Source organism: Lactuca serriola, chromosome 9 (assembly GCF_051521515.1).
Source record: "Lactuca serriola cultivar US96UC23 chromosome 9, Lser_US96UC23_V15, whole genome shotgun sequence".
Taxonomy (NCBI): Eukaryota; Viridiplantae; Streptophyta; class Magnoliopsida; order Asterales; family Asteraceae; genus Lactuca; species Lactuca serriola.
Window position 1 is genome coordinate 168,959,831 of NC_136416.1, and position 11,954 is coordinate 168,971,784.

At 35.1% G+C, this 11,954-nt stretch overlaps 1 protein-coding gene across 1 annotated transcript; it reads right to left on the reverse strand.

Moving 5' to 3' along the window:
* Positions 1-274: 274 nt before the first annotated feature.
* LOC145074429 (uncharacterized) lies at positions 275-1,474 on the reverse strand. Its single transcript, XM_079020807.1, has 2 exons — positions 1,193-1,474; positions 275-1,128 (listed from the first exon to the last, which is right to left on the reverse strand). The coding sequence occupies exons 1-2, from the start codon at positions 1,442-1,444 to the stop codon at positions 592-594; spliced, it is 789 nt and encodes a 262-aa protein (XP_078876933.1). The 5' UTR covers positions 1,445-1,474; the 3' UTR covers positions 275-591.
* Between the last annotated feature and the right edge of the window lie 10,480 nt (positions 1,475-11,954).

Below are 11,954 nucleotides of genomic sequence, written 5' to 3' on the forward strand. Positions count from 1 at the left end.
TACTTCCTTCTTCATGTAATCAAGAGTACTAGATACTGTGGTTCTATTTGGAAAATAGGTGTGTTCATCTTTTTAACATATTAGTTTTGATTGTTAAAATTTAGTTGAAAACATTATTTTTGGTATTTTATTAACTAGGTTTTGCCAATGAATTTAGAAGATAAATTGACTTATTTGGCAAGTTAAATTTGAATTTTCATCCCTTTTGAAAATCTATTCAAATATGTTAATAAGGACATTGTCGTTGTTTCACAGACAATAAGGACAGGTTGGATTCATCCGATTGATGGCAAATTATACAGATTAGCAACGTATATTACTGTGGAAACCAATTTAGACAATGTACTTAAGATAGTAACAATGTATGAAACAGATGGGCATACACACAAAATGAACACCTTCCGCCCCGCGCAATGTGCATGAATCCCTTCTAGTTCTAAATTAAATAAATACCAATCATCTATAACATATAACCTAATATGAATTTGTTATGATCGTTGCACTTTTTGATTATACTATATATTGCACCATGATGTATTACTTCATGTACCTATGTATTCATATGGCAAGAACATTAACGACACATAATGATTACAACTCGTCTCCAACGATAGTCACATCCGAAGACCCACCAGTAATGGCTGCAAAAATCTTCCATAGAACCACGACCACTACCAGAAATCCCACAAGGATAAACAATGGTGGATTGTTTGAAGTAACTTGTTTGCTTTCTTCCGCCGGAATTGGTTTCGCCGATGGTCGTGGATTTGACGGAAGCGGTGGTTTCTTATCAATTGCGTTTACTTTTCTCTCAGTCAGCGTTTGTGAATCGGTGGTGGTCGTCGATAAAGGCACTAGAGTTTCAACAGGTTTTGATGGCAAAGGTAGTTGAATGGAACGATCTACCTCTGAATTGGAATTCTTCTCAATCTCATTGATTGGGTTGCCATTGTTCTTCTCAATTTTATCGATTTTCATGACGTCAGATTTTTTCACATTGATTGAGTCGTCGATCTTCTCGATTTTCTGAATTTTTTGGATATCCTCGATTTTATCATCTCGTACAGGTGATGAACTTTGCGATTCGTTTGGAGTTTCTGATGAATCATTCCCATGAATCTTCTTCTTCTGTTCGACGATAATGCAATCGGTCATGAAAAGATAAGAAAAATTGAACAAATAACAAACTCACCACAGCTGTATCAAACAAAACGGCTTTAAAAATACGAGACATGCGGGAAGAAGATGATTTCTTGATGTCTGGATCAACACAATTGCCGGAGACATCACAATATATTAAATTATCATCGGAGGCCAAAGCCTTCCGTCCGCTGCCAGAAGAAGGATCGTCGCCGGGGGTCGCTGGTTTGAAAAAGTTCTTGAAGATCAAGCTTTTTCCTCTCTTCTTCTTCTTCTTTCTTTTTGAACCATGATCATCCATCATCTTGTCACAAAAGGAGAGATCGATCGCATGTGTTTTTTATCCAAATGAATTCTTATAATTTTTCAAAAGTGGATTTATATTTTCAGATCGAATTGTTCGTGAGAGCGGCCGGTTTTGCATGTTTTAAGCGTTTTTAGTTGATGTTATTGTTGTGGCTTGTGAATTGTGATGCAAAATTGCATCCTATGTTTACAACAAAATTAAAATAAAATTCGTTGATGTTTATTATTGTAAATTCAAGTTTGGATGTTTAAAGATCGTAACACATTTTAAAAACTTTTTTTTTCTAGTTTTTTGTATTTATAACACAAATGAAATCCTTTTAAAAGACATATACAAAATTTAATAGATAATTGTAGAAATTAAAGTCATGTTATGAATTTATTCAAGAAATAAACAATACTCGATAAGCTTTTTAAAATATTGACTGAGAATACGATTAGTTTAAGGTTGAATAAAAGTAATATGATGGGAAAATGACTTATTAAGGTAATTATCTTTTCGGTATGTTCAAATCTAGGTAACTATCTTTTTTTTGTACACGTCTAAGTAACAAATTTGTTGGAAGTGTTCACATATGATCATTATGACTTGCCATAGCAGGTTAAGTCCTAGATGTGAACACTTTCAACAAGTTCGTTACATAGTTATGTACAAAAAAAAAATAGTTACCCAAATATGAACAAAATGAAAAGTAAAAATAAATTGCACAAATGGTCCTTATGGTTTGGGAGAATTTGTGTTTTTGGTCCATAACTTATTTTTTTGTTAACTTGGATGGTCCGTACTGTTTATTTTTGTTACGCGTTTGGTCTTTTTAGGTAAGAAAGAGACCAAACTCGTAACAAAATTAAACAGTAAGGATAATCCGAGTTAAAAAAACAAATTAATTAAAAAATAAATAGTAGGGATCATCCGAGGAGATACAAATATGTGAGGTCTATTAATTTTGTTAAACATGTAAAAAAATAAATACATAAATGAGAAAATTAATTAAAAAATAAATTCATAAGGGCACAATAGTCTTTTTAGGTAAGTCAGGGACCAAACGCGCAACAAAAATAAACAGTAGGGACCATCCAAGTTAAAAAAATAAGTTAGGGACCAAAAACATAAATTCCCCCAAACCACATGGACCATTTGTGTAATTTACTTTTACTTTTCGTTTTGTTCATATTTGGGTAACTTTTTTTTTACATATCTAGGTAACGAACTTGTTGAAAGCGTTCGCATCTAGGATTTAACCTGCTATTACAGGTCATAATGGTCATATGTGAACACTTCCAACAAGTTTGTTACCTAGATGAGTACAAAAAAAATATAGTTACCCAAATATGAACATACCGAAAAGTTAATTATCTTAATAAATCATTGTCCCTAGTATGATCAGTACAATACAAGTAAGTTATATATAACTTTTTATTAGTACATAATGGAATAATATTTATAATATATATGAAGCGGTTTCAATTTGCTCCTCAATTAATTCAATTGAAATCACAAACACTAAACCCAGTTTAGAGCATAACACATTAGAATATTATATAGACAAAACTTCAAAAATGGTCCATGTGGTTTTCAAAAATATCAAGTTTAGTCCCTAAGTTCAAAAAACCTCATAGATGGTCCCTGTGGTTTCAAAACTTTTAACATAGGGTCCTTTTCGTTAACTCCGTTAACTTTTGACCGTTAAGTGAAGGGTATTTCAGTCATTTCACAACCACAGGGACCATTTATGAAGTTTTGCCTTAATTTTTTTAAAAAAAGAAAAATAAATATAATTATTTAATATTAAAGGGCCTCTCTCTCTCTCTCTCTCTCTTTTTCTCTCTCCATCTTCCATTTTCTTCTTCAATTGACTGCAACACACTCGTGTCTGAGAAGCTCCATCCGAACGCCCATGCTGCTACTTTTCTGTTGAGAATTATTGTCGGAGACGAGGCAAAAGGATCGAGGAAGGCTCACCGGATAAAGAATTCATCCCCACCACTTTACCTCCTTAGCTTCGTTGGAGCTCAACCCCAAACACCCCACCTCAATCGTTGTTGCTGCAGCTACTCCGATTCCCTTCCGAATCATTGCTATCGGTGACAAGGAAGAAACCACGATGAGGCTCGTCGGGGAGCAGCCTCGCCACCTCCTCCGGTCGTTCATCGCATCTCCCCCCCCCCCTTCGCACCTTTCCTCACCGGAGTTGTAGGCGTAGCTTACCCGTTTCCCTCGGATCTTCCTTCTTTCTCCTTCGCAGGTCAATGCTTAAGCAGCCCTTGCTGCTTCGGATCTTATTCCTCCTTCATCAGTCCGATTGAGCACCTGTGACACTCCCTTTGATTGGTGATTGCAGTTGCCTCCCTCCCATGTGTTTTGATGTCGGATCGGGAAAAGTAACATTGAAAGAGGGCTCGTCGGAGATCGACGCCACCCCTCCTCACGATTGCCAGCCAGTGTCGGAGACTCCAATCGTCCGCCTCGCTCGTTTCTTTCCTTCCTGTTCAGATGAAGGAGAAGACTAAGAATCAAAGATCCTTTTCCCCCATTTATAGTTATTGATAATCAGCCTCTTGTTTTGCTCTTTGTGATCGATTGCCACCACCGAACCACCAATTCCCTGCCATTGAACTATCGCTCGTTCTCTTACCTATCTGATGAAGAAGACGACCCTTGTTTCATTTACCAGAATTGTCAAAATGGTCCCTATGGTTGTGAAATGACTGAAATACCCTTCACTTAACGGTCAAAAGTTAACGAAGTTAGCGAAAAGGACCATTTGTTAAAAATTTTGAAACCACAGGGACCATCTGTGAGGTTTTTTGAACTTAAGGACTAAACTTGATATTTTTGAAAACCACAGGGACCATTTTTGAAGTTTTGTCTATTATATAAGGCTCAATCCTAATGTTTAGATATATTTAACAAAAATTAATTATTAACCAAAAGTTGTTTTTATTTATGTAAAAATATTAAAAAAAATAATTATAAGTTTTTAAAATATATAAAATGGCATAAAATATAAAAAGCTAAAACTTCTAAAAGCTCTTAAAATTACAAACATTTGTTGCCAAAATACAAAAAGATTATATGTTTTTTTTGTTTAGATCTAAATAAAAACTAAATTGTCCATCTCTAAAAATTGAACTTAAAATATCATTTTTACATTAATTATTAACGGTAATCAATTAGATGGATTGACTGGTTGGCTTGAAAAGGTTTTAAAAAGTCCACCTAACAGTTTAAGTATAAAAATATGATCAAGTGAACATTATGGAAACAATTCATTTGTCAAACCCCAATTATGCTTTCCTTCCCTACTTAGAAAATTACGTCATCTCCCTCCTCCACCCTTATGGCTGACGACTTCAAGCAAGCAAAAGAGAAAGAACAAATTTAATCAATTAGGCGGTGTTTGACGTACTAACTGAAAAGCTAGTTGTTAAATAAAAAGTTAGCTGATAAAAAATAACGTTTGTTAATACTAGCTGAAAATTAAGAAATGACATAAAAAGACAATTAAATGAATGTGTTTTTATAATTAATTAAGGGGTATAAACCCATGGGCCATAAACTCATGTGGTAATTACCATGGGCCGTGAACTCCAAGGTGAAGCCCTACAACCCTTAGATGCAACCCTTTTGTACTTATAACACTTGAATCAAAGTGTTTTCCATGTTCTAGGGTGTCTATACTTGCTTAATTAGTTATTTAATCACTAATTAGATACATATATGTGTCAGTATATGTTAACTAGGATCCGTGTGTGTGTTCAAGTCTTTACTTGACACTTAGCATCCTATACATAAGTTTCATCCAAACCACTCACTACAGGTGAGTTCATACCCTTAATCTACCTTTTAAATGATTTTAAATGCTTTTATGGGGGGAATACAAGTTGAAACATTATAGTTATTATATCAATCACATGTGATTAACAACTACCAAACAAATGGATATACTATACTTTTACTTATTTTATCAATCAAACTACTTCAAAATGTTTATCAAACTCTTTTACATGTTAAACTATTTATCAAACTTGTTCTTACATAACAAACCTTTTCCTTTAACTCTTTTACACTTATATATTGTCCAAACCTTGTCTAATGCATATATAGTTATATAAGTAAGGTTTGAAGGACTTAGGACTGATAACACGCTTTATTTCTTGTTCCTTGTTTGGTTGTGGACTTAGAGTACACTGTTGTTTGTCCGAGTGTCGTTTGATCCTTAGTTATATATTATGTATATATGTATAGACATAAAAGCTTTTATCTCAGTTCAATACACTCAGTTATACAAACAACTTTACTAGTAAACTATAAGATACTACTCATTACTTCTAGTACAATGAAACATACAAAGAGTCAGTTCATACATGAGTCAATACATACTATTATGAGAAACTAAGAGAACATACTATTATGAGAAACTAAGAGAACACACTATTATGAGAAACAATACATACTATACACTATACAAGAGAACATAAAATGATGAGAAACAAAGAGAACACACTACATACTAGACAGAGAGAACATAAATTACACTAGTACATACAATACATATACAAGAATACTATAACATAAATGTGAACCATTATTTCGGGGCATGGCATCACTGCCATGGCTCATTTTGTAGCCAGAGTCTCCTAGAGGGAGAGCGTGAATTTGTGTATAGATCTATACTGGATTGACTATCCTACACCTTGCTGTTCGCTACAGTGGGACTTGCAAGTCTACGGGTGCCAAATGTCATTTCTTCCGACGTCTTTCATAGTCATGTTATTAGTCGATAGTATGGTGTAATCATTTCACATTTTACCTTAAATAACAATTGGTTTAAGGTAGTTAGTACAACAGTAGTTACTATAATTCAACACTACAGTACTTTATTATTTCCCCATTGCATTCACATTGTGATCTTCTCACATATAGGGAAATGCAAAAACTATATTTTTGGTTAATGATAGTCACACTTGGGAAAATTACACTCTTACAAGAAACAAACATACAGAACAATTGATTCCTTGGTATAAGGCTACGTTTAGTAGAAAATATAGGATTTTCTAGGAGATTCAGACATTTACTTCAAACTTTTACAAACTTATACATCAAACACTTACAAACGTTTTCATACAAACAATGACACTAAAATGCTTATGAACTCACCAGCTTTAAAGCTGATCAACTCTTTCAAAATAACTTGTATTCTCAGGTCATCAGTAGACAGGTACCGATGCCAGTTTTTGAGAAGGTGGATCCCGTTCAAGACTCATCTTTTATTTTGATTTACATTTTTTTGGTGTCTTATAAACCTCATAGAACACACTTTTATTAAATTATATTATTAATGCAATTGATGATGTTGTTGCTTGTTTACTACTTTGCTTTGTTGTGATACTGTACATGACGTCCTCCACCCCCGAACGTTTTCGCCGTTCCGGTTTTGGGGTGTGACATTAACCCTACTCAGTCCCTTCGTGAGGGGATCTGTCGGGTTCTCATCTGATGATACCCTCTTTTCCACGAGGAGTCCTTCTTCTATCTTGATTCTTATGAAGTGCTATTTCGTGTCGATGTGTCTGGACCTGTCATGATCCCTTGGTTCCTTGGCTAAGGCAACCGCACTATCGCTATAATAGAAAATCTCCACAGGCTCCTTTATTGATGGTACAACTCCAAGGTCTCCGGTGAAGTTCTTCAGCCATATCGCCTCCTTCATTGCTTCGCTTGCTGCTATGTACTCTGATTCGCACGTTGAATCAGCTACAGTCTAACACTCATATGGTGTACATGCAACCCTAAATGCTTTGGATCTATGTTTTCTCTAATATACATGCAAATTTTCAAAATAGTACAAGTTACCATGAGTTTACGGCCGTAAACTCATTGGGCCATAAACCACGATCAAAAGTTAACGGAGTTAGCGAAAAGGACCATTTGTTAAAAATTTTGAAACCACAGGGACCATCTGTGAGGTGTTTTGAACTTAGGGACTAAACTTGATGTTTTTGAAAACTACAGGGACCATTTTTGAAGTTTTGTCTATTATATAAGGCTCAATCCTAATGTTTAGATATATTTAACAAAAATTAATTATTAACCAAAAGTTGTTTTTATTTATGTAAAAATATTAAAAAAAGAATTATAACTTTTTAAAATATATAAAATGACATAAAATATCAAAAGCTAAACACTTCTAGAAGCTCTTAAAATTACAAACATTTGTTGCCAAAATACAAAAAGATTATATGTTTTTTTTTTGTTTAGATCTAAATAAAAACTAAATTGTCCATCTCTAAAAATTGAACTTAAAATATCATTTTTACATTAATTATTAACGGTAATCAATTATATGGATTGACTGGTTGGCTTGAAAAGGTTTTAAAAAGTCCGCCTAACAGTTTAAGTATACAAATATGATCAAGTGAACATTATGGAAACAATTCATGTGTCAAACCCCAATTATGCTTTCCTTCCCTACTTAGAAAATTATGTCATCTCCCTCCTCCACCCTTATGGCTGACGACTTCAAGCAAGCAAAAGAGAAAGAACAAATTTAATCAATTAATTTGTGTTTGACGTACTAACTGAAAAACTAGTTGTTAAATAAAAAGTTAGCTGATAAAAAATACCGTTTGTTAATACTAGCTGAAAATTAAGAAGTGACATAAAAAGACATTTAAATGAATGTGTTTTTATAATTAATTAAGGGGTATATTTGGAAAATTTTAAAAAAGCTCCTGAAAAGCTAATCTAAGTAGCTTTTAAAAAAGCTAGCTTATAAACTACTTGGCATGTCAAATACGACAACTTAAAAAAGCTCGAAAAATAACCTAGCTTTTCAACTAGCTGTGGTGTGCCAACCACAACCTTAGTGTCTAACATCATTTCTTGTTTTATATGGATATTGATAACATAATTGATCTTCATTATTATCAAAGGATGCATACGTAGTGTCACACCCCAAAACCGATAACGGCGGAATACGTTCCGGGGTGGAGGACGTCATTTACAGTATCATAACAATTGCATAATAGTAAAAGCAAGCGACAACAACCATTGCATATATATATATATATATATATATAGTAAATTTAATTACAAACGTGTTCTGTAAAGTTTCATAGACACCAAAATGTATAACAAAATAAAAGATGGGTCTTGTATGTGCTCCATCTTCTCCAAAAGTTGCACCTATACCTGTTTATCTTTGACCTGAGGATACAAGTTATTTTGAAAACGAGTATCAGCATAAAGCTGGTGAGTTCATAAGAATTTAGTGGCTTTGTTGTATAAAATTGTTTCCAAACTTATAGAATAAAAACTGAAATTTATGTTTATAAGTAGTAGAAATCCCTAGAAAATCCTATATTTTCCAGAAAAGTACTTTGTAAGTTAAATCCCTTGGGTTGTATGTAAGTATTTTCATAGAAAACCTTCAGTTGTAAAAGTATAGTAATAAACCTTGTGAGAAACATAGGTGCAGAGAAGTTATGCCTGTTAACCGTAGTAGTGGTGCAAACTTCCATTTGTAATAGGTATTTACTTACTTCGGGATGTTAGCTTAGACTTAAGTCTTAGTGTATTATGTTGGATAAAGGGGTAACCCCTCAGGTGACCAGACTGAAGTAGTAATAGAGGATCCGATGACCTTCCCGATCATGCATAGTGTAGTGATGTAGTGCCACCCCTAAGTCTAGTCGGCTCGGACTGTAGCTAGCAGTCGGGATGCAATAGTGTCTGCCCCGTATAGATCTATACATATAGTGTTGCCTTCCAAACGGAAAGCCCTGGTCACATGGTGTAAGCGCAGTAGAGTATCTTATAGAGGGTTAGTGGGTTATACTCTGGATTCGTGTATTCTTCGGTATTATAGTACAATAGTCTTTTGTATAGTTTCTTAGAGTGTTTTCTTATACGTGTATTAACTTATCGTAATATCCGTTATAGTGAGTATAAGAGTAGTAGAGGTATCGAGTAGTAGTCTTAGCTATACCTATTATAGCTAACTAGAGGGTATGATTTCTGGCCTTTGAATAACAAAGGTATCGTATAGGATGAAGACTTTCATATCTAACACTAATATATATGATATATAACTAAGAAATCAATGACAGTCGGACGGATAACCGATACCCTAGGACCACATCAAACAAGAACAGGAAATAAGGCGAGCTATCGGTCCTAAGTCCTTCAAGTCTTACTTATATAAATATATTAGTGTAGATATATTTTAAAAAGGAAAAGTAATTTAAACACAGTTTTAAAAGCAGTTTAATAACAATTTAATCTTAAAATGCATTTGATAATCAACTAAAACAGTTTTATTGGGAAGCAGCTAAAAGTGTAGAAAATCCCTTTTTGATGATAATTTGCGAATCGCATATGATTTAATGATAAAACTTGTAGAGTTTATACTTGTATCCCCCCCCTAAAACATGTAAAAACATTTAAAAAGGTTCATTAAGGGGTATGAACTCACCTGCAATGAGTAGATCAGGTGGAAGTGTCGGGTGAACGTTTGGTGTCAAGTAGAGACTTGTACACCCTTTATGACCCTAGTAACATATGAAGACATATGTTTACAAGTAATTAGTGGTTCAGACCCAATTTATACACATATAGACATCCTAATGTGATTAAAGGTCTTATGGTTGAGTGCTAGAAGGCTAATGGATTGCAAGGAAGGAGTATAAGACCTCACCATGGAGTTTACTCTCCTAAAACTCACCTTAAGTGAGTTTACGGTTAGGGGACCTTATCCCCCATGAGTTTACGGTCGTAAACTCATGGGAGGAGTGTTTTAGAGTGTTTTCAAGTCTCATGTGGTTCTAGAAGTGGTTCTAAGGTAATATACAAGGCTATAGGGTTGTTTAAGGTTCCGAGAGTGTACTCCCTTGGAGTTTACGGTCCAAAGACCACTCCTTGGGAGTTTATGGCCGTAAACCCCATGGTTTACAGTAGTAAACTCTTGTACACCCCCAATCTTTGATTCCAAGGCTTTTGGCTCAAACCTAACATGTTCTAGTGAGGGTATAAGGCTCTTTAAGGGACTTAAACTCTTATTTGGCATGATTTAGGGGAGTTTACGGTCTAAGCATATGCTTGGGCCGTAAACTCTAGTTTACCCCTCTAGTGTGTATGTTTAGGTGTTCCAAGTCCGAAATAGCATGCCCCTAAGTCATATCTTAAGCGTAAATGGGGTTTGGAAGTGCTTTGGGCTTGATTTACAAGCTTAGAGGGTGTTTACGGTCTAAGCATGTGCTTGGACCGTAAACCCTCTTTCAAGCCCTAAAAATGGATGATTCAAGGTCCAAACACTTCTAGGTTAAGTCCAAAGCTAGTTTCTAGGCTTAAGGGGAAGAAATTTGGCATTTTTGACCACATTTTAGGGGTTTACGGCCTAAGGAGGTTCTTAGGCCGTAAACTCCTCCTTTACAGCCTTTATGCTCGATTTTCGGGTTAAAACAACAATAATTGATGTCTAGAACAAGTTAGGGTAAGAGATCTTACGTTTTGGAGGCGGAAACTCGCGGTTTTGAGGCGGAAATCGATCTTGAAGAGAGAGAGTAGAGAGAGAAAGTGGGTCTAGTGTGCTAAAAGGTTTCTATGGATGTCCACCCTCCTTTATATAAGGCTTGGGTGTTGTACCCGGTATACGTCTACCCGATACTTATGTTTAACGAGGTTTAAACTTTTTACCCGGTTAAATGGTCATAAATAAAATAACTTTTTCCAATTAAATGGAAATGTAAATTTACTTGTTTTTATTTATTTTATTACGACGATATTGACATAAAACACAAAAAAATAAAATATTTATTTATTTGACGTCCCTAAATTAACGAAACTTTTATAAAATAGAATATTCCATTAACGGAAATGGGGCATAATAACGGATTAAACTTGGGTTGTCACATCATCCCCCCGTTAAGGAAATTTCGTCTCAAAATTTAGAATTCAAACAGTTTAAGTTATTACAGTACTACTAAGCAAAGAGATGGGGATATTTGAGTTTCATTTGATCCTCATGCTCCCAAGTGAACTCCTGTCCTCGTTTGACGTTCCATCGAACCTTCACAATTGGGATGCAGCTTTGCTTCGTTCGTTTTACTTCTCGGTCCATAATCTCCGCAAGCTCTTCCACGAAATTGAGGTTCTTTTTGACTTTGATCTCGTCGAGTGGGATAACGAGAGTCTCGTCGGACAGGCATTTCTTCAAGTTCGAAACATGGAAGGTAGGATATATGTTGCTTAGCTCGTGGGGTAGATTGAGTTTGTAAGCTACGGGGCCGATTCTAGCGAGTATCTCAAAAGGCCCTATGTACCTTGGATTCAACTTTCCATGCTTTCCAAAGCATATCGTGCCCTTCCAGGGTGAGACTTTCAAAAGGACACGGTCTCCCACCTGGAATTCCAAAGGTTTTCTTCGTCTATCTGCGTAGCTTTTCTGTCGATCCCTAGCGGCTTTTAATCGTTCGCGAATCTGTACAATCTTTTCGGTCGTCTCTCT